Here is a 22,721-nt window from a genome sequence, read left to right as displayed (position 1 = left end):
CGGGGTATAGGGGAGGTACTCACACCAATAGTAAGCTGTTATAGTGATGGCGGGGTATAGGGGAGGTACTCACACCAATAGTAAGCTGTTATAGTGATGGCGGGGTATAGGGGAGGTACTCACACCAATAGTAAGCTGTTATAGTGATGGCGGGGTATAGGGGAGGTACTCACACCAATAGTAAGCTGTTATAGTGATGGCGGGGTATAGGGGAGGTACTCACACCAATAGTAAGCTGTTATAGTGATGGCGGGGTATAGGGGAGGTACTCACACCAATAGTAAGCTGTTATAGTGATGGCGGGGTATAGGGGAGGTACTCACACCAATAGTAAGCTGTTATAGTGATGGCGGGGTATAGGGGAGGTACTCACACCAATAGTAAGCTGTTATAGTGATGGCGGGGTATAGGGGAGGTACTCACACCAATAGTAAGCTGTTATAGTGATGGCGGGGTATAGGGGAGGTACTCACACCAATAGTAAGCTGTTATAAGTGATGGCGGGGTATAGGGGAGGTACTCACACCAATAGTAAGCTGTTATAGTGATGGCGGGGTATAGGGGAGGTACTCACACCAATAGTAAGCTGTTATAAGTGATGGCGGGGTATAGGGGAGGTACTCACACCAATAGTAAGCTGTTATAGTGATGGCGGGGTATAGGGGAGGTACTCACACCAATAGTAAGCTGTTATAGTGATGGCGGGGTATAGGGGAGGTACTCACACCAATAGTAAGCTATCCTCAAGTCCTGCGGCGGCCATTGTGCGCGATTAGTGACGTCAGAACATCCCGCCTCCCTCTCGCACCTTCTGGAATTTTCAACCGCAGCACCACTCCTCACACACGTCTATATACGCCTTTGTGTATGCACCGAGAACAGACCGGTAGTTTAAACAAAGAGTATGAGATGAACAGGCGCCTAAGAATGTTTTACATATTTCCATATTAGTAGTTCAAAGAAAAAAAAGTTCCAATTGTGACAGAAATTTAGGGCACGGGAGCTGCTGTAGCGCGCTAAAACTAGTGCCGGCAGGGTGTGCCGCGGAGGATTCCCATACTATAAAAGAATCAGTCAGCAGGCAGTCAGACATTTACAGCGGAATAGAGCAAGGAGTTTGTGTTGTGGAAGAGTTGAGTACATTGTGTGGTGAGTGCGTTTTAAAAATTTATAACTACTGTAAGTAAGTTAAGGCTATATTAATGATATATATTTTTTTTAATTAGAAATTCGCAACGGTAAATGTTCTGAGGGAAAATGCGCGCGTTTCTGGGTCTTCGCGCACCGAAATGACAGTCCTAGTTCTGGGGCTAAATGTCTTAAGGTTAGATGCTGCCCTATATCGTGCATCCGAAATTTATATTTTAAAATCTAATTGCTGGCTTTTAACTTCACCCCGAAAACCTTTAAAGCAGGAACGTATAATCGGTTTCCGAACAATGCTAATTTAATTTTGCCTTCAAAATGGCTTCTGAGCTGAGGAAGCTGGTGGTGTGACGCAGTTAGTTTGTAGTTTGGGCGGTGACTTCTCGCGTTACTTAATCCCCAAGGGCAGTGCTCGGAGCTATGCGTCCTCCAGGCGGCGCTATGCGCCGTGCGTGGGTGGCGTCCTCCGGGGCGGGGCCGTGCGTGGGTGGCGTCCTCCGGGGCGGGGCCGTGCGTGGGTGGCGTCCTCCGGGGCGGGGCCGTGCGTGGGTGGCGTCCTCCGGGGCGGGGCCGTGCGTGGGTGGCGTCCTCCGGGGCGGGGCCGTGCGTGGGTGGCGTCCTCCGGGGCGGGGCCGTGCGTGGGTGGCCGAGGTCATAAACGCTGACGTTTGTTGGTTTCCGTTACTGTTTTCAGACGCTGCGCAGCCAAGACGATTTCACCCAGTTTAATTTTGACTTGTACAGTTGGTGAGTCGTCATTAAAAGCTGCAGTTTCACCTTTCTCTATGTAGTCGTATTTGGTTTTGAGTAGCCACGCGAAACCTTCAGTAAAGCCTTGCTGATACTGAGTGTTCAGAGGGTAGATGGTGCACAAGGGTAAAGTTAACCATCCGTTTAATGTGGAGTTTTTTTTAATTGAGGCTATGCTGGTTGCATATTAAGTTACTGAATTGTAAACAAAGATTAACTGATTAGTTACTACCTGGATAGTCATTCTAGTTTCAAACTTGTTTTCCAGAGCATGCAGATCTTTGTTAAAACCCTAACTGGCAAGACCATAACACTGGAGGTTGAGCCCAGTGACACCATTGAAAATGTAAAGGCCAAAATTCAAGATAAAGAAGGAATCCCACCTGACCAACAGCGTTTGATCTTTGCTGGTAAGCAGTTGGAAGAAGGACGCACACTTTCTGACTACAACATTCAGAAAGAATCAACCCTGCACTTGGTGCTGCGTTTGAGAGGTGGAATGCAGATCTTTGTGAAAACCCTGACTGGCAAAACCATCACCCTTGAAGTGGAACCCAGTGACACCATTGAAAATGTCAAGGCCAAAATTCAAGATAAAGAAGGAATCCCACCTGACCAACAGCGTTTGATCTTTGCAGGCAAACAACTGGAAGATGGTCGCACACTTTCTGACTACAACATTCAGAAAGAATCAACCCTACATTTAGTGCTGCGTTTGAGGGGTGGAATGCAAATCTTTGTGAAAACCCTGACTGGCAAGACAATAACTTTGGAGGTAGAACCCAGTGACACAATTGAGAATGTCAAGGCCAAGATTCAGGATAAAGAAGGAATCCCACCTGACCAACAGCGTTTGATCTTTGCTGGTAAGCAGTTGGAAGATGGTCGCACACTTTCTGACTACAACATTCAGAAAGAATCAACCCTGCACTTGGTGCTGCGTTTGAGAGGTGGAATGCAGATCTTTGTGAAAACCCTGACTGGCAAAACCATCACCCTTGAAGTGGAACCCAGTGACACCATTGAAAATGTCAAGGCCAAAATTCAAGATAAAGAAGGAATCCCACCTGACCAACAGCGTTTGATCTTTGCTGGTAAGCAGTTGGAAGATGGTCGCACACTTTCTGACTACAACATTCAGAAAGAATCAACCCTGCACTTGGTGCTGCGTTTGAGAGGTGGAATGCAGATCTTTGTGAAAACCCTGACTGGCAAAACCATCACCCTTGAAGTGGAACCCAGTGACACCATTGAAAATGTCAAGGCCAAAATTCAAGATAAAGAAGGAATCCCACCTGACCAACAGCGTTTGATCTTCGCAGGCAAACAACTGGAAGATGGTCGCACACTTTCTGACTACAACATTCAGAAAGAGTCCACTCTTCACTTGGTGCTGCGTCTGAGGGGAGGCAGTTGTTAAACTACTGTTGTACTTTTGCTTAATTGTTGGTAGTGTTCTTGCCTCTAGCTTAAAAGTTCATTAAAGTGTGTTCCCATGTCATTCAAAATAAAATTGTTGCAAGCTTACTATGGTCTGTCTTTGCTTTTTGGGGTAAATTCTCAAAATAGAAAGACATCTACACTAATGGAAGCTTGTGGTGGGATGTGAGACAGTAAGATTTAGGTTGCATTATAACTAAACTATAGAAATGGTTGGTAAAATTGTGACTACACCTCTAATATAGAAGACCAATTGGATGATTTTAGGATTACCATTGCTAAAACATTATTTTTGCATTCAAAGTAATTTAATTTATCAATTGAATGTTCAGTACTACAGTTGATTTGTAAGCAAAATTAAAGCCCAGGGGATTAAAGGGATAGTGGTGGTGTGGATATAAAATTGACCAAAGGACAGAGTAATGGTGAATGGTTTCTTAAGACTGGAAGGAGGTACAGTACTGTTCCCCAGGGGTCAGTATTAGGACCACATGCACTTTTTGAGATATAGTAACGACCTGGACTTGGGTATAGAGGGTATAATTTCAAAGTTTGCAGATGATATGAAACTTGGAAATGTAGTAATGTGGAGAATAGTAAGACTTCATGAGATAGACTAACTGCTGAAATGGGTGGAGACAAATGAAATTTAATGCGGAGAAGTATGAAATTCTTCCTTTTGGTAGGAAGAATGCAGAGAAGCAATATAAACTCAATGGTACAATATTGAAGGGGGTGCACGTAAACATTTTTGAAAGTGGCAGGACAAGTTGAGAATCAAAGGTTACAGCATGGAAGGAGGCCATTCAGCCAATCGAGTGTGCTGGCTCTATGCAACAGCAATCCAGCTAGTCCCACTCCACTGCCTTTTCCCTGTAGCCCTGCAAATTTTTTCCTTTCAAGTACTTATTCAGTTCCCTTTAAGGCCACGATTGAATCTGCCTCCACCCACCACCTTGGGCAGTGCATTCCAGATCCTAACCACTAGCTGTGTATTTTTAAAAAATGTTTTCCCTCCTATCACCTTAAACCTATGTCTGCTGGTTCTTGACCCTTCTACCAATGGGAACAGTCTCTCTCCTCTGTCTAGACCCTTAATGGTTTTGAATACCTCTATCAAATCTCTTCCAAAGCGAACAACCCCAGCTTCTCCAGTCTTACCATGTAACTGAAGTCCCTCATCCCTGGAATCATTCTAGTAAATCTCTTCTGGACCCTCTTAAGGCTTTCATATCTTTTCTGAAGTGTGGTGCCCAGAACTGGATACAATACTCCAGTTGAGGCTGAATCAGGGTTTTATAAAGGTGGTTCATGACTGCCATACTTTTGTACTCTATGCCGATATAAAGCCCAGGATCCTGCATGGTTTTTAACCACTTTTTCAACTTGCCTTGCCACCTTCAATGAGTCATACACGTATACTCCCAGATCTCTGTTCCTGTATCCCTTTTAGAATTGTGCTCTCTAGTTTGTATTGCCTCCTACTGAAATGTATCACTTCACACTCTTTTGCATTAAATTTCATCTGCCACACATCCACCCCTGCCACCAGCCTGTCCATATCTTGAAGCCTTTCACTATCCTCACTGTCTACTACCCTTCCAAGTTTTGTATCATTTGCAAATTTTGAAATTCTGCTCTGCACACCCAAGTCCAAGTTAATATTTATCAAGAAAAGCAGTGGTCCCAGCATTGACCCCTGGGGAACACCACTATACATCTCCCTCCAGTCTGGAAAAACAACCATTCACCACTGCTCTCTGTTTCCTGTTAATTAGCCAATTCTGTATCCATGCTACTACTGCCCCTTTTATTCCATGGGCTTCAATCTTGATGAGCTTATGTGGCACTTTATCAAACGCCTTTTGAAAGTCCATATACACCATATCAACTGCATTGCCCTCATCTACCCTCTGTTAACTCATCAAAAAACTCTTATCAGATTAGTTAAACATGATTTGCCTTTAACAAATCTGTGCTGGCTTTCCCTAATCAATCCACACTTGTCCAAGTGACTGCCAATTTTGTCCTGGATTATCGTTTCTAAAAGTTTCCCCACCATTGAGGTTAAACTTACTGGCCTATAGTTGCTGGGTTTATCATTACACCCTTTTTTGAACAAGGTTGTAACATTTGCAATTCTCCAGTCCTCTGGCACCACCCCCCTATCTAAGGATGTTTGGAAGATTATGGCCAGTACTTCTGCAATTTCCACCCTTACTTCCCTCAGCAAACTAGGGCAGATCCCATCTGGACTGGATGACTTGCCTACTTTAAGTACAGCTAGCCTTTCTAGTACCTCGTCTTTGTCAATTTTTAGCCCATCCAGTATTTCAACTACATCTTCCTTGGTAAAGACAGATGTAAAGTATTTATTTAGTACCTCGGCTATGCCCGCTGCCTCCATGAGTAGATCTTTTTGGTCCCTAATTGGCCCCAACCCTCTTACTACCCATTTACTGTTTACATGCCTATAGAAGACTTTTGGATTGCCTGCTATGTTGACCGCCAGTCTATTCTCATACTCTCTCTTTTCCCCTATTATTTGCTTTTTCACTTCCACCTCTGAACTTTCTATATTCAGCCTGGTTCTCACTTGTGTTATTAACCTGACATCTGTCATCCACCCTTTTTTTCTGCTTCATCTTACTCTCTCTTGTCATCCAGGGAGCTCTAGCTTTAGTTGCCCTACCTTTCTCCCCCATGGGAATGTACCTAGACTGTACCTGAACCATCTCCTCTTTAAAGGTCGCCCATTGTTCAATTACAGTTGCCTGCCAATCTTTGATTCCAATTTACCCGGGCCAGATCTGTTCTCATCCCTCCTCCAATTGAATATTTTTACTTTAGAGTGATGCATGACCTTATTCATTGCTATTCTAAACCCTATGATCGCTGTTCCCTAAATGTTCCCCCACTGACACTTGCTCCACTTGGCCCGCCTCGTTCTCCAGAACCAAATCCAGCAATGCCTCTTTCCTCGTTGGGCTGGAAACGTACTGGTCAGGAAAGTTCTGTTGGAATGGGCTCCACTTAAACCGGGCTGGGACCAGTGCCCTGGTGAATCAAATAACTAGGGCGGTAGATTGGGCTTTAAACTAATAAAAGGTGGTCGGGGTGGGGTGGGGGGGATTCAGCTAAGGATAATTTTATCAGTCAACAAAGAAAAGTCAAGGCCGTAGAGCAGAGTAGTGATTTGGGTAAAAACAATCAAAGGGTGTCAGGAAGAGACAGAGAGTTTAAAAAAAGGTAATAGGGCATTAGTGATTAAGATCACATCAGGGAAAAAAGTAACAAGTTAAAATTAAAGGCGCTGTATCTGAATGCATGAAGCATTCGTAACAAGATAGATGAATTAATGGCACAAATAGCGATAAATGTGTTTGATCCAGTAGACATTACTGAGATGTTGGTGCAGGGTGATCAAGATTTGGAACTAAATATTCCAGGGTACTTGACTTTTAGAAAAGATAGGCAAAATGGAAAAGGTGGTGGGGGGTAGCCCTGATAATGAAGGATCTTAGTTCAGAAAATCAGGATGTAGAATCAGTACGGTTGGAGCTAAGAAATAACAAGGGGCAGAAAACACTGGTGGGAGTAGTTTACAGGTCCCCTAACTATAGTTATAGTGTTGGACAAGGTATAAATCAGGAAATTAATGGAGCATGGAACAAGGGTAATGCAATAATCATGGGGGACTTTAATTTTGATTTTGACTGGGCAAACCAAATTGGCAAAAGTAATTTGGAGGACGAGTTCATGGAATACATCCAAGTCAGCATTCTAGAACACTGTTGAGGAATCAACTAGGGAACAGGCTCTCTAGTATTGTGTAATGAGAGAGGATTAATTAGTAATCTTATAATAAAGGATCCTCTGGGGAAGAATGATCATAATATGATAGAATTTCATACTGAGTTTGAGATTGATGTAGTTAAGTTCAAAGCTAGGGCCCTAAATTTAAACAAGGCGAGTTATATAGGTATGAGAGGCGAGTTGGCTAAAGTAGATTGGGAAATTAGATTAAAAGATATGACAGTAGATAAGCAATGGTGAACAGTTAAAGAAATAATTCATAAATCCCAGCGAATATACATACTCTTGAGGAATAAAAACTCCACAGGAAAAATGATCCAACCATGGCTAACTAGAGAAGTTAAGGATAGTATTAGGTTAAAAGAAGAGTCTTCCAATGTTGTCAAAAAGAGTAGTAAGCCTGAGAATTGGGAGGGTTTTAGAAATCAGCAAAGGATAACCAAGAAATTGATAAAGGGAGAAAATTGAATATGAGAGTAAACTAGCAAGAAACATAAGAACAGATTGTAAGAGCTTCTACAAGTGTGTAAAAAGGAAGAGATTAGCGAAAGTAAATGCAGGCCCCTTAGAGGCAGAGACAGGAGAAATTAAAATGGGGAATAAGGAAATGGTAGAGAGGTTAAACAAATATTTTATATCTGTCTTCACAGTAGAAGACACAAAACATACCGGAAATAGTGGGGAACCAAGGGTCTAATGAGAGGGAGGAACTTAAAGTGATTAAGATTAGTAAAGAAAAAATTTTAGAAAAGTTAATGGGACTAAAAGCCGACAAATCCCCTGGATCTGATGGCCTACACCATAGGGTTTTAAAAGAGGTGGTTGCAGAGATAGTGGATGCATTGGTTCTGATCTTCCACAATTCCCTAGATTCTAGAATTGGAGGTAGTAAATGTAACCCCGCTATTCAAGAAAGGAGGGAGAGAGAATACAGGGAACTATAGGCCAGTTAACCTGACATCAGTAGTAGAGATAATGCTAGAATCTATTGTTAAGGATGTAGCAATAGGGCACTTAGAAAATCATAACATGATTAGGCAGAGTCAACACGGTATTATGAAGGGGAAATCGTGTTCGACAAATCTATTAGTTTTTTGAGGGTGTAACTAGCAGGGTAGTTAAGGAGGAACCAGTGGATGGAGTATATTTGGATTTTCAAAAGGCATTCAATAAGAGGTTGTTACACAAGATTAGGGCTCATGGGATTAGGGGTAATATATTAACATGGATCGAGAATTGGTTAATGGACAGAAAATAGAGAGTAGGAATAAATGGGTCATTTTCGGGCTGACAGGTTGTAACTAGTGGGGTGCTGCAGGGATCGGTGCTTGGGCCTCAGCAATTTACAATCTATATTAATGACTTAGATGAAGGGACCGTGTGTAATTTATCCAAGTTTGCTGATGATACAAAGCTAGGTGGGAAAGTAAGCTGTGAGGAGGACACAAAGGGATATCAACAGGTTAAATGAATGGGCAAGAAGGTGGCAGATGAATACAATGTGGGGAAATGTGAGGTTATTCACTTTGGTAGGAAAAATGGAAATACAGAATATTTTTTAAATGGTGAGGAACTATTAAGTGTTGGTGTTCAGAGGGATTTGGGTGTCCTTGTACATGAACCACAAAAAGTTAACATGCAGGTGCAGCAAGCAATTAGGAAGGCAAATGGTATGTTGGCCGTTATTGCAAGGGGCTTGTAGTACAAGAGTAAGGAAGTCTTGCTACAATTGTACAGGGCTTTGGTGAGACCACACCTTGAGTACTTTGTGCAGTTTTGGTCTCCTTACCTAAGAAAGGATATACTTGCCTTAGAGGCAGTGCAACGAAGGTTCATTAGATTGATTCCTGGGATGAGAGGGTTGTCCTGTGAGGCAAGATCGAGTAGAATTCTTCTAAACTCTCAGGAGTTTAGAAGAATGAGAGGCGATCTCATTGAAACATATAAGATTCTAAGAGGGCAATAGATACTCAGTCGTTAGGTTTTTGGACTCTAAGGGAATCAAGGGATATGGGGATCAGGCGGGAAAGTTGAGGTCAAAGATCAGCCATGATCTTATTGAATGGTGGATGGAGCAGGCTCGAGGGGCCTACTTCTGCTCCTATTTCTTATGTTCTTATGGTTTGCCTAGGGCGTTGAACAGGACTGCACCGAGTGCTGTCATATAGGGGTCGAGCGCTGGTCATAAACTAACTGGTAGCTGGTATGGTATGGTACTGGTTGGTCACTTTTATCCCTCCCCTTGAGTTTGTCGCCAAGAGTCACAGGAAACTCATCGACTTCTGGGACAAAAGGAAGCATTGGGTTTCTGCTGCGATTCTGAGTCTCCCACTTCAGGAGGGCGGTCAGGCAGTGGTATGCAATCGCACCCAGGTTACGACTTTCCGCCTTCAGACCCGGCAGAGATACCTGTACGCGAGGATCCTCGAGACGGTGTGCTCTGGTGATGTATTTCTTCCGCCAGCTGTGTGGTCTGAATTATGACACGCAGCTCCTGTTCGTTAAGTGGCTTGGCATCCATGTGTCCTTGCGGGAGCTGCTTGTCTTCTACCGGATCTAATCAGGGTCTGGAACGTTATTGCATCCAGCTTCCCTCCGTCATGGGCGGCAGCCATCCTAAGGGAGCCGCTGCTTAGGAACCCGCACCTCCATGTGGTCCGCTTTAGGGACACGTGGCTGGCGGAGAGGAGGGCCCTAGCTGCCAAGGTGACCAGAGTTGGAGATGTCCTGGATGGCGGAGAGGTGGGCCCAGGCTGCCAGGGTGACCAGAGTCCGTGATGTCCTGGATGGCGGAGGCAGGCTGGATGTCGCCAGAGGCATTGGCAGCCCAGATGTCCTGGTGTTACATCCGGCCCACGACCAAAGCCAATGAGGCGCTAAAAGCTGCACTCGACCCTGATTCCCCTATGTGTGTGGAGGAGGCTCAAGCTTGTGGAGCGATACTGACCGAGCTGACCCCTGGTCGGATGGAATTCTCATTGGTGCCCTCAGGAACCTGCGCCTCGCAACTTGAGCCGTCTCTCCGAAATTCCCTCCATGCTATTCCACTCCACACGGAGGGATTTCCTGTATGGGCTGCTCCTGAACAAGCTCCACTTCCTCACCCTCTCCTCTCCATACACACCATCTTGACCTCTGGCAGTGACGGGGAACCCCAATGGAGGGCTCTCTATGCGGGAGGCCTCTCCTGCACAACTGGGGATCTAGAGCGTTTCACGGGGCAGTCCCGTCCAATAGGGGGCAGGGGAGGGAGTGAAGGGCGGAGTGGCCGGGGGGGATTCGGACTTGTTCGGGGGACGAGGCCGGGGGGGGATTCGGACTTGTTTGGGTCCAGAAGATTCATAAGGCTCGGAAGCCAAAGCGGCTCCTCAGTTACTAGTTAACAGTGACCTAGTTACTCTAATAATCCAAAGCTTCTAGTTGCTCAGCCGGTGTCGCGTTGTTTAATTAAATGCTGATTCTGCTCCTTTTGCAGTGACTCAGTCTTGGTCATTGGGCGATATGAAGGTCCGGCCGAGGACTGTGGCGGTAGCGGTGACCGGAGTGTTTCTGGCCGTGTCCGGCACGGTGTTGTTCCTCGTTACTCCGGTAATTATGGATCAGCAGGTGATTGCGGTGAGTTCAATGTTCCGGTCTGAGTTTCGGTGTCGGCCTGTGATCCGGTTTCGGTCTGTGTTTATTTTTCTTGGGTTCAGGGCCGCTTTCGTTTTAAATTCTAGATTTTCATTTCCCTTCAAATGTTTATCTCTTGGTGAGAAGCATAAACCTCAAAATGACCTCGGCCAGTTTTCAATACTCCAATTGGATAATTGCATTAATCAATTGCTTTTGACTTACTTGTACTTAGACAGTCAGCTACTGATGGGAGGCACAGTATTTACCTTACAACTTTATAAATGTGAGTTTGCCTCCCTATTAGTTGCTTCTCTGTTACTGCCCTGTGAACAAGCTGTACTGAAGGTGAGTGGCAATGTGCTGTTACATTCTGCTCAGCAGGCTCCTGTTTAAAATACTTGGCTAATGGGTTATAATTGCACTTGTATCTTTTTTAATACTATTTTTTGTTCTTGGGCTGGGAAGGCAGTACTTATTATCTATCCCTAGTTGTCCTGAGGGCATGAAGAGTCTGGTGACAAACTTGCCTCACTTTTATTTTGAGTGATTGGTTCAGTGAGTCTGCTTTTTCCCTTATACCAATCTTGGACCTTCTCAATAAAACCCCATGGCCTCCATTTTCTTAATGAGGGCTTTGTGAGGTACTACGTTGAAAGCCTTACACAGATTGATGAAGTGGGTTCCCTGAGCCTGAATATGCTCTAGTTCTCACTATCACTAAATCCAGCTTGCTCCTTTCTGATAAGTGACTGAGTTGAACATGTTTCCTCTGTAATTTTCGTCCTTGCTAGGATCCCCTTTCTTGTGGCTTTACAAAGCATGGTTGTGCTCTAGAACATCAAGGCTATGCATGCCTCAAGTAGAATCCTATTCACCAAAGACATGTCCAAGGTAGTTATTGGTTCCTGGCATTATCCTCAGAGGATTGCTGCTGCTACCTCCCCATCTCCCTTTACAGCAACTTTTAAGAGTTTGCTGTGGATTCTGTACAGCCCTATCATTGGATAGGGACTGGGTCAGTAAGGCCTTGGAGTCCATTAAACTGGCTTTACCAGCTCATGCAGGCGGGCTCTTGCCCTGATCTGTTTGGTGCCTGGTGCTAACTCTGTAGTACTCTTACCGGACGTTGAGGATGCTCTCATAGGGTTTTTGGAGAGCAGTGGACTTCAGTCATTGGCAGTAGCCCAGAGGATCCTTTTTGACCATGATGGATGAAATTTTAAAAATATAATTGCATTTCCTTGCTGATGACTGCAACCTTCAGATCCTATCCTTTATTTCCCTAATGATCACTGTGAATGTAGCAATGGGCTTGAGATTACTTGAGGGAGTAGAGGTAAAGCTGGCCTGGTGAATCCTGAAGATATCACCTGAGGGATAGCATGTAAATGATAAGAGGGGACTGAGATGGAACTCTGAGGTGCATCAGGAAAACCATTGCAGGCAATGTAGTGTCTTTGATGCAGCAGCTATGAATGGAATCAGGAGTGAACCAAGATAACATAGGTTTCTTTTTGTAAGTGTTGGTTAAATCGTAACTGTCCACTCGATATCAATTCAACAAAATAGTTCCGGCCACTATATTCGATAGAGATGGTTTTATTGACCTGCTTAAACATAAATGCTACTACCAACAAGCAATGCTTAACACGCAATACTACTAACAATTACAAGTGTAAAGAATCTTACAACACCAGGTTATAGTCCAACAATTTTATTTGAAAATCACAAGCTTTTGGAGATTATATCCTTCATCAGGTGAGCGTGGGATTCCTTGAACGTTTCGCATTTATAGTCAGAGAACAATACCTGGTGATTACAGATAATCTTTCCAACTGCCCGTTGTCAAGGCAATCAAAGTGTTCAGACAGAGAGGTGTTACCTACAGGACCACCGAATATACAAACGGCCAAAACACAAGACAGAGAGAGAGAGGGAGAAACATCCGAAAGGAAGAGAAAGACAGAGAATGACCCGTTGTATTAAAAACAGATAACTTTTATTCGCTGGTGGGGTTACGTGTAGCGTGACATGAACCCAAGATCCCGGTTGAGGCCGTCCTCATGGGTGCGGAACTTGGCTATCAATTTCTGCTCGACGATTTTGTGTTGTCGTGTGTCTCGAAGACCGCCTTGGAGAACGCTTACCCAAAGATTGCCTTAACAACGGGCAGTTGGAAAGATTATCTGTAATCACCAGGTATTGTTCTCTGACTATAAATGCGAAACGTTCAAGGAATCCCACGCTCACCTGACGAAGGAGATAATCTCCGAAAGCTTGTGATTTTCAAATAAAATTGTTGGACTATAACCTGGTGTTGTAAGATTCTTTACATTTGTCAACCCCAGTCCATCACCGGCATCTCCACATCATAACAATTACAAGCAGTAACATAAGATGCTACTTCTAAAATATAAGCAATAATCAAAACATATAACATAAGACATAGATTTTTAAATAGTACAACCTCATAACTATATCAAGACGAGGAGTTGATCAATCTCCCTCCTATCAGCATCGTTACGCATCGTCTTGAGAATTCTGACTAAGGTCTCCAGCCGTCCTTGTAATGGGTTTTTGTGAATGTCTTGCACACTTCCCCACCCACAGGCGCACTAATCATTCTTAGCGTTATCGTGGACATTCTGTGATCTCGCCCACCAGACAATGGATGTGTATAACCAGAAGGCCGTTTCCTCACAAGATGTTTCACACCGTGAAGCGGATAACATGCCAGCCAGCCAGCCGCTCCGTGGAAGCTTTCAAACTGCCGTGTTTAGCAGTGTTCAGTCTTAAACAACCCCATGATCCCAAGCTGCCCTTGTTAGCCTATTTTCCCAAAGCATGGTAGGCTTGTCATCAAGATTGCAGCCCATGGAATAAAGGGGGGACAGTAGCAACATGGATACAGAATTGGTTAAATGACAGGAAACAGAGAGTAGTGGTGAATGGTTGTTTTTTGGACTGGAGGGAGGTGTACAATGGTGTTTCCCAGGGGTGCTGGGACCACTGCTTTTCTTGATATATATTAATGACTTGGACTTGGGTGTACAGGTCCCAATTTCAAATTTGCAGATGACATGAAACTTGGAGGAAGATAGTGATAGACTTCAAGAGGATATAGACAGGCTGGTGGCATGGGTGGACATGTGGCAGATGAAATTTAACTCACAAAAATGCAAAGTGATACATTTCTATAGGAAGAATGAGGAGAGGCAATATAAACTAGAGGGCACAATTCTAAAAGGGGTACAGGATCAGAGAGCTTTGGGGGTATATGTACACAAATCGTTGAAGGTTGCAGGGCAGGTTGAGAAAGCGGTTAAAAAAGATTACGGTATCCTGGGCTTTATAAATAGAGGCATAGAGTATAAAAGTAAGGAAGTCATGATGAACCTTTATAAAACTCTGGTTTGGCCACAACTGGAGTATTGTGTCCAGTTCTGGGCCCCACACTTCAGGAAAGATGGGAAAGCCTTAGAGAGGGTGCAGAAGAGATTTACTGGAATGATTCCATGGATGAGGGACTTTAGTTATGTGGATAGACTGGAGAAGCTGGGATTGTTCTCCTTGGAACAGAGAAGGTTGTGAGGAGATTTGATAGAGGTATTCAAAATCATGATGGGTCTAGACAGAAGATAGAGAGAAGCTGTTCCCATTGACGGAAGGGCCAAGAACCAAAGGGCATAGATTTAATGTGATTGACAAAAGAACCAAAGGTGACATGAGGAAAAACTTTTTTACACAACGAGTGGTTAGGATCTGGAATGCCCTGCCTGAGGGGGTGGCGGAGGCAGATTCGATCATGGCCTTCAAAAGGGAACTGGATAAGTACTTGAAAGTAAAATATTTGCAGAGCTATGGGGATAGGGTGGGGGAGTGGGACTGGCTGGATTGTTCTTGCATAGAGCCAGCGTGGACTCGATGGACTGAATGGCCTCCTTCCGTGTTGTAACCTTTCTATGATAAAGATACTGGATTCCTTTCTCACATTTTTAGTGATGTTTAACAGTGCAGAAGCCAGATTCGAGGGTCAGATATCTAGTAGCACAAATTGAAAGGAGGCTGTCCACCATGATTTCCAGTCACTTTGTACTTGTTACTTTGGTTAAGCGTCCTTTGGCTGGGACAGTGTTCAGATTGAGGTAGACACTAAATTCAAAAGCAAGAGTGTTATGATATAGCCTCCGATTTCGACCAGCCTAAATTTTAACAGTAGCTCAGTTACTGTGCCCTGAAGCTTGGGGTTCTGTTGAAATGTAATATTGTTGACAATTTGATGCTTACACTACATTTGAACAAGTATCTAACTGGAAGTGCAAATGGCAGCAATTTGTTTAAATTAATGTGGCAGTAGTGGGGTAATTCTAGGTTTGAGACTAGGAGAGGGCGAGCAGGATTACTAGTTCATTTGGATCCAGTAGGCCTATCTTCTTTATTTCTCAGCTGTTCTCGACATAGAGTTACTATACCTCCTCTCCTATCTGTTCAGTGCTTGCTAAACATTCCAATCCTTTGTATATTGTACATATCTCCATCATTAAAAGTTAATCAGATTTGAGATTCCTATTGCATCATAGTTCTCAAATGCCACATCAGCCGAGATCGGCCGTCTTGTTATGGGTATTTAACATAAGTGCTTATTTTAACCAATCACTAATGTTTTCCCTATGGACATGTGACATTGAGGGGCGATCCCTTGAGGTATAACACCCGAGGCTGTACTTTCACAAGTGATGTAACAAACATGCTAAACACAAAACTTGTACAGATAGATTGCTCCTGCCCACTGAAAACAATTAAATAAGCTCAACTTCAGTTTCTATGTCTAAGAATTTTATATGTTTCAATGAGATCACCTCTCATTCTTCTAAACTCCAGAGAATATAGGCCCATTCTAGTCAATCTCCTCCTCATAGGACAACCCTCTCATCCCAGGAATCAATCCAGTGAACCTTCGTTGCACCCCTTCTAAGGCAAGTATATCCTTCCTTAGATAAGGAGACCAAAACTGTACATAATACTCCAGGTGTGGTCTCACCAAAGCCCTATATAATTGCAGCAAGACTTCCTTACTCTTATACTCCAACCCCCTTGCAATAAAGGCAAACATAACATTTCCTTTCCTAATTGCTTGTTGTACCTGCATGTTAACTTTCTGTGATTCATGTACAAGGACACCCAAATCCCTCTGCATACCAACATTTACTAGTCTCTCACCTTTTTAAATAAAAATATTGTGCTTTTCTATTTTTCCTACCAAAGTGGACAATTTCACATTTCCCCACATTATATTCCATTTGCCACCTTCTTGCCCAGCCATTGAATCTGTCTATATCCCTTTGTAGTCTCTCTGCGTTCTCCTGCGTCACTTGTCCTAATACCTTCTTGTATGGCTTGGTCTCCAATTTTGTTTCATAACGCTCCTGTGAAGCGCCTTGGGATGTTTTACTATGTTAAAGGCGCTATATAAATGCAAGTTGTTATCAACAATCAAGGTTAGATTGGATAGGTGGATGAAGGAAAAGGGGAAAGGATATGGGAAATGTCGATATGGACTGGTTGGGCCAGATGGCCTGTTTGTGTTGTAACGTTAATGTATTTCTATAAGTGAATAGGGAAAGACTATTTCCTCTGGTTAGGGGGTCAGTGACAAGAGTTCATTAATTTAACATTATCGCTTGAGTGAGGAGAGATGTTAGGAGAAATTCTTTCAATCAGAGGGTTGTTGGAGCATGGAATGTTTTGCTGTAGAGTGGTTGAGACTGAGACTATTATATCTTTTAAGGGAAAATTGGATAAATGTTTGAAGCAGAGGCAGATGTAATGCAGTGGGGCGGGGCAGTAGGTTTTAGTTTTGGACTGCTTTAGCAAAGAGTGAGCATGGACATGATTGGTCGAATGGCCTCCTTCTGTGCTGTAAACTGCTGATTGCTGTGGCTAGAAAAGACTACAAATAGAAAAAAAAACTGAGTATAAAAGTAATCTATAAAAGAATAGCACATATATTATGACTTATTTCAGGAGTTGGTTAGGGTGATATCTATTGCAAATATATCTTGCCATATACTTGCCTATCGTGTTCAGTACGTTTGCTTGATGGTTAAAATGTAACTAGTTTGGATGTTGATGTTTTGTTGCTTTCTGAAGTAAGACAATTTCTGTGGAGGCATAAGATAAATAGGGTCAGTACAGATACACACGAGACAGTAAGGAACCAAGACACACTAATATTAAAACAAATACAGAAGCCAAAGCATCTGGAATAAGAGGCAGAAAAACCTCATGTAATGACAACTTGAGGCTATTTTATTGTGTTGGAAGGTAATGTGCATAATATTGATCATTATTGTAGTGTGTGGAAAACTCTGCTTTTTATGTTTAAAAAGAAATTATCTTATAGAAGAAAAATATTAAGATAATTCAGGTGGCATTTTCTGACTATCCTGATTCTACAAAAGTAAATAACTTTAATTGACATGGCTGTATGGTTATTGGAAAATTAACTTTGATTTGAGATCTTTTGAGAAGATGCTAACTTTGTCATTTAATTTGACTAGTTTTTCATTTGCGGTGAACTGAATTTTTATACCCATATTTTATCGTGTATAGAAAATTCAAATTGATCCTGATAGTGGTCTGGCTTACAACATGTGGCGAGATGTTGCTGTACCATTGCACATGTCTCTGTACTTCTTTGAGGTTAAAAATCCAAAGGAAATTCTACATGGCGAAAAACCAGTTCTTGCTCAGCGTGGGCCTTATGTTTACAGGTAAGTGTCGAAGTCCGGTTCTTTATTATGTTTTCAATTCCCAAATGGCAATCCAGTCATTTAATTTTGTATCTTGGGATTTCACATCTATGAAATTTACTGTATTTGATATCCTCAAAGAAGCCAAATATTCAAATTCATTTTGCATGTCATCTTGTCGCACTGCAGCAAGTTTTTCTTGCACAGTAAACAAAATATATTGCTCTCCAAATACCATGGGTTAATTGGACCATCTACTGGAGAAAAGAAACCTCACAAATCTTTAATTTTTAAGGAGATTTAATCCTGTCACAATAGGGTCTCTTTAGTTCAATTCCTTGGATTTACGTTTGTGCTGATCCAGTGAGTGAAAGAAAGTGACACTTCTATTTCTGGTCTTTGAATTATAATTGATACAATTTTATTTTCAGAAAGGCATGTCTGGTTGCTTTTGTCACATGGCCCTTTTCTTGAATTCTTGATGAGTTTTGTGTGGACATCTTTTGTTGCATTGTGTGAGCCTTGTGGCAAATTGACCTTACTGAGCCGTCAGATTTTTACCCTGCCTACCCCCTGAAGTAGGAAGGAGAATGTTGTTGCAACAAGTACTCCATGAATGGTATTGAAATAGCTACGGATGAAGTTGAGACCTAGGAGTCTTCATAGACTTCACATTCACATGTCCAACCGACGCATAGCAGCTATCAACGAAGCACACATCTTCCTCTCCCCTCCCCTTTCAGCATTCCGAACGGTCCACTTTTCTATCACCCCCAACATCCGCTTTTTGGACAACAAGTGCTGCTAGTGGTTCTGTTGTTGCCATTTACATCTCCTCTTTACTTGTCCCTTTACTGCCCTCCTTACCTTGCACCATCATCCCTTTTGTCATTTAATCACTCCTGCCCTCCACCCTATCAGAGACTTTCCCTTTTGTTCTTTCCTCGACATCCCTTCCCCCCCCCCCCCCACCTTCCCCTGGCTCTGTACTTGCTTAAGGACTGTTTAATCTCAACTTCTTCCAGTTCTGACAAAGGATCATCGACCTGAAATGTTAACTCTGTTTCTTTCTCCACTGTTGCTGCCTGACTTGCTGAGTATTTCCAGCATTTTCTGTTTTTTTTTATATATTAAATAGAATTATGAACTACATCCTGTGCACTCATCATGCCTGTTCTTCCTGATTAGCATTGTATTGTAATCAGGAACTCACTAACCCATCACAAACTCTCTATATTGACTCTATACCTATAAGGCGGGGGGGGGGGGGGGGGAGAGAATGTTTTTTTTTGTGTAAATCGGAACGCGGGTGACGCTGGCAAGGTCGTATTTATTGCCCATCCCGATTTGTCCTGAGAGGGTGATGGTGGACCTTCTCCATAAACTACTGCAGTCGTGTAGTGATAGAAGATCTGCAATTATGTTGGAGTTTAGGGAATTTCAGAATATTGACTCAGCAATCATGAAATAACAGCCAAGTATATGCGTCAGGAAGGTGTGTGACTTGAAGGTGATGGTGTTCCCATGATGTTGCTGCTTGTAGCACCTCCCCTTTTCCCAATCTATCACCATTCAGATAATAATCTGTCTTTCTGTTTTTACAACCAAAGTGGATAACCTCACATTTATCCATGTTATACTGCATCTGCCATGTTTTTGCCCGCAAACCCATCTTGTCTAAATCACGTCGGAGCCTCTTTGCATCCTCCTCACAGCTCATATTCCACCCCAGCTTTGTGTCGTCTGCAAACTTGTAAATGTTACATTCAGTTCCCTCATCCAAATCATTGATATATATTGTGAATAGCTGGGGCCCAAGCACTGATCCCTGCGGTACCCCACTAGTCACTGCCTGCCACCCCGAAAAAGACCCATTTATTCCTACCCTCTGTTTCCTGTCTGTTAACCAATTTTCAATCCATGCCAGTATATTACCACCAATCCCATGTGCTTTAATTTTGCACAGTAACCCCTTATGTGGGACTTTATCAAAGGCCTTCCGCAAATCCAAATAAACTACATCCACTGGTTCCCCCTTGTCTATTCTACCAGTTACATCCTCAAAAAACCCCAGTAGGTTTGTCAAACATGATTTCCTTTTCATAAATCCATGTTGACTTTGTCTAATCCTGCTGATATTTTCTAAATGTCCTGTTATCACATCCTTTATAATAGTCGCTAGCAATTTTTTTTTTATTCGTTCATAGGATGTGGGCGTCGCTGACGAGGCTGGCATTTATTGCCCATCCCTAATTGCCCTCGAGAAGGTGGTGGTGAGCCGCCTTCTTGAACCGCATTTTCCCTACTACTGATGTTAGGCTAACCGGTCTGCAGTTCCCTGTTTTCTCTCTCCCTTTTTTAAAAAGAATGAGGAGAGGCAATATAAACCAGAGAGCACATCTCTAAAAGGGGTACAGGAACAGAGAGATCTGGGGGTATATGTGCACAAATCATTGAACGTGGCAGGGCAGGTTGAGAAAGTGGTTAAAAAAGCATACGGGATCCTGGGCTGAGGGTAGCAAGGGCACAAAATGTACTCTGGGTGGGGGACTTCAATGTCCATCACCAAGAGTGGCTCGGTAGCACCAATAATGACCGAGCTGGCCGAGTCCTGAAGGACATAGCTGCGAGACTGGGCCTGCGGCAGGTGGTGAGCGAACCAACACGAGGGAAAAACTGACTTGACCTCGTCCTCACCAATCTACCTGTCGCAAATGCATCTGTCCACGACAGTATTGGTAGGAGTGACCACCGCACAGTCCTCGTGGAGATAAAGTCCCGTCTTCGCACTGAGGACACCATCCAACGTGTTGTGTGACACTACCACCGTGCTAAATGGGATAGATTCAGAACAGATCTAGCAGCTCAAAACTGGGCATTCATGAGGCGCTGTGGGCCATCAGCAGCAGCAGAATTGTATTCCACCACAATCTGTAACCTCATGGCCCGGCATATTCCTCACTCTACCATTACCAACAAGCCAAGGGATCAACCCTGGTTCAATGAGGAGTGTAGAAGAGCAGCACCAGGCGTACCTAAAAATGAGGTGCCAACCTGGTGAAGCTACAACTCAGGACTACATGCATGCTGAACAGCGGAAGCAACATGCTATAGACAGAGCTAAGCGATTCCACAACCAACGGATCAGATCAAAGCTCTGCAGTCCTGCCACATCCAGTCGTGAATGGTGGTGGACAATTAAACAACTAACGGGAGGAGGAGGCTCTGCAAACATCCCCATCCTCAATGATGGCGGAGTCCAGCACGTGAGTGCAAAAGACAAGGCTGAAGCGTTTGCAACCATCTTCAGCCAGAAGTGCCGAGTGGATGATCCATCTCGGCCTCCTCCCGATATCCCCACCATCACAGAAGCCAGTCTTCGGCCAATTCGATTCACTCCACGTGATATCAAGAAACGGCTGAGTGCACTGGATACAGCAAAGGCTATGGGCCCCGACAACATCCCAGCTGTAGTGCTGAAGACTTGTGCTCCAGAACTAGCTGCGCCTCTAGCCAAGCTGTTCCAGTACAGCTACAACACTGGCATCTACCCGACAATGTGGAAAATTGCCCAGGTATGTCCTGTCCACAAAAAGCAGGACAAATCCAATCCGGCTAATTACCGCCCCACCAGTCTACTCTCAATCATCAGCAAAGTGATGGAAGGTGTCATCGACAGTGCTATCAAGCGGCACTTACTCACCAATAACCTGCTCACCGATGCTCAGTTTGGATTCCGCCAGGACCACTCGGCTCCAGACCTCATTACAGCGTTGGTCCAAACGTGGACAAAAGAGCTGAATTCCAGAGGTGAGGTGAGAGTGACTGCCCTTGACATCAAGGCAGCATTTGACCGAGTGTGGCACCAAGGAGCCCTAGTAAAATTGAAGTCAATGGGAATCAGGGGGAAAATTCTCCAGTGGCTGGAGTCATACCGAGCACAAAAGAAGATGGTAGTGGTTGTTGGAGGCCAATCATCTCAGCCCCAGGGCATTGCTGCAGGAGTTCCTCAGGGCAGTGTCCTAGGCCCAACCATCTTCAGCTGCTTCATCAATGACCTTCCCTCCATCATAAGGTCAGAAATGGGGATGTTCGCTGATGACTGCACAGTGTTCAGTTCCATTTGCAACCCCTCAGATAATGAAGCAGTCCGAGCCCGCATGCAGCAAGACCTGGACAACATCCAGGCTTGGGCTCATAAGTGGCAAGTAACATTCGCGCCAGATAAGTGCCAGGCAATGACCATGTCCAACAAGAGAGAGAGTCTAACCACCTCCCCCTGACATTCAATGGCATTACCATCACCGAATCCCCCACCATCAACATCCTGGGGGTCACCATTGACCAGAAACTTAACTGGACCAGCCATATAAATACTGTGGCTATGAGAGCAGGTCAGAGGCTGGGTATTCTGCGGCAAGTGACTCACCTCCTGACTCCCCAAAGCCTTTCCACCATCTACAAGGCACAAGTCAGGAGTGTGATGGAATACTCTCCACTTGCTTGGATGAGTGCAGCTCCAACAACACTCAAGAAGCTCGACACCATCCAAGATAAAGCAGCCCGCTTGATTGGCACCCCATCCACCAACCTAAACATTCACTCCCTTCACCACCGGCGCACTGTGGCTGCAGTGTGTACCATCCACAGGATGCACTGCAGCAACTCACCAAGGCTTCTTCGACAGCACCTCCCAAACCCGCGACCTCTACCACCTAGAAGGACAAGAGCAGCAGGCACATGGGAACAACACCACCTGCACGTTCCCCTCCAGGTCACACACCATCCCGACTTGGAAATATATCGCCGTTCCTTCATTGTCGCTTGGTCAAAATCCTGGAACTCCCTTCTTAACAGCACTGTGGGAGAACCGTCACCACACGGACTGCAGCGGTTCAAGAAGGCGGCTCACCACCACCTTCTCGAGGGCAATTAGGGATGGGCAATAAATGCTGGCCTCGCCAGCGACGCCCACATCCCGTGAACGAATAAAAAATAAATAAATAAATAGAGGCATAGAGTACAAAAGCAAGGAAGTCATGATGAACCTTTATAAAACACTGGTTCAGCCACAACTGAAGTATCGTGTCCATCTTTAGGAAAGATGTGAAGGTCTTCGAGAGGTTGCAGAAGCGATTTACTCAAATGATTTCAGGGATGAGAGACTTCAGTTACGTGGATAGACTGGAGAAGCTGGGGTTG

At 44.1% G+C, this 22,721-nt stretch overlaps 2 protein-coding genes across 3 annotated transcripts in view; both read left to right on the top strand.

The window, feature by feature from the left end:
* The first annotated feature begins 1,041 nt into the window (after positions 1 to 1,041).
* LOC137342308 (polyubiquitin-C-like) lies at positions 1,042 to 3,423 on the top strand. The gene is made up of 2 exons (XM_068006247.1): positions 1,042 to 1,149; positions 2,165 to 3,423. Exon 2 carries the CDS (start codon positions 2,168 to 2,170, stop codon positions 3,314 to 3,316), a length of 1,149 nt encoding a protein of 382 aa, XP_067862348.1. The 5' UTR covers positions 1,042 to 1,149; positions 2,165 to 2,167; the 3' UTR covers positions 3,317 to 3,423.
* A 7,066-nt stretch (positions 3,424 to 10,489) lies between these two features.
* The window catches only part of scarb1 (scavenger receptor class B, member 1), a 177,698-nt gene continuing 165,466 nt past the window's right edge, over positions 10,490 to 22,721 (top strand). For both annotated transcript variants that reach the window (XM_068006246.1, XM_068006245.1), the window contains exons 1-2: positions 10,490 to 10,767; positions 17,380 to 17,540. In XM_068006246.1, coding sequence (XP_067862347.1) covers positions 10,654 to 10,767; positions 17,380 to 17,540 — 275 coding nt within the window. In that variant the 5' untranslated portion in view covers positions 10,490 to 10,653. The remainder of the gene's footprint in view (positions 10,768 to 17,379; positions 17,541 to 22,721) is intronic.

Source organism: Heptranchias perlo, chromosome 25 (genome assembly GCF_035084215.1).
Source record: "Heptranchias perlo isolate sHepPer1 chromosome 25, sHepPer1.hap1, whole genome shotgun sequence".
Lineage (NCBI taxonomy): Eukaryota > Metazoa > Chordata > Chondrichthyes > Hexanchiformes > Hexanchidae > Heptranchias > Heptranchias perlo.
This window is presented reverse-complemented; position numbering and strand designations above follow the sequence as displayed.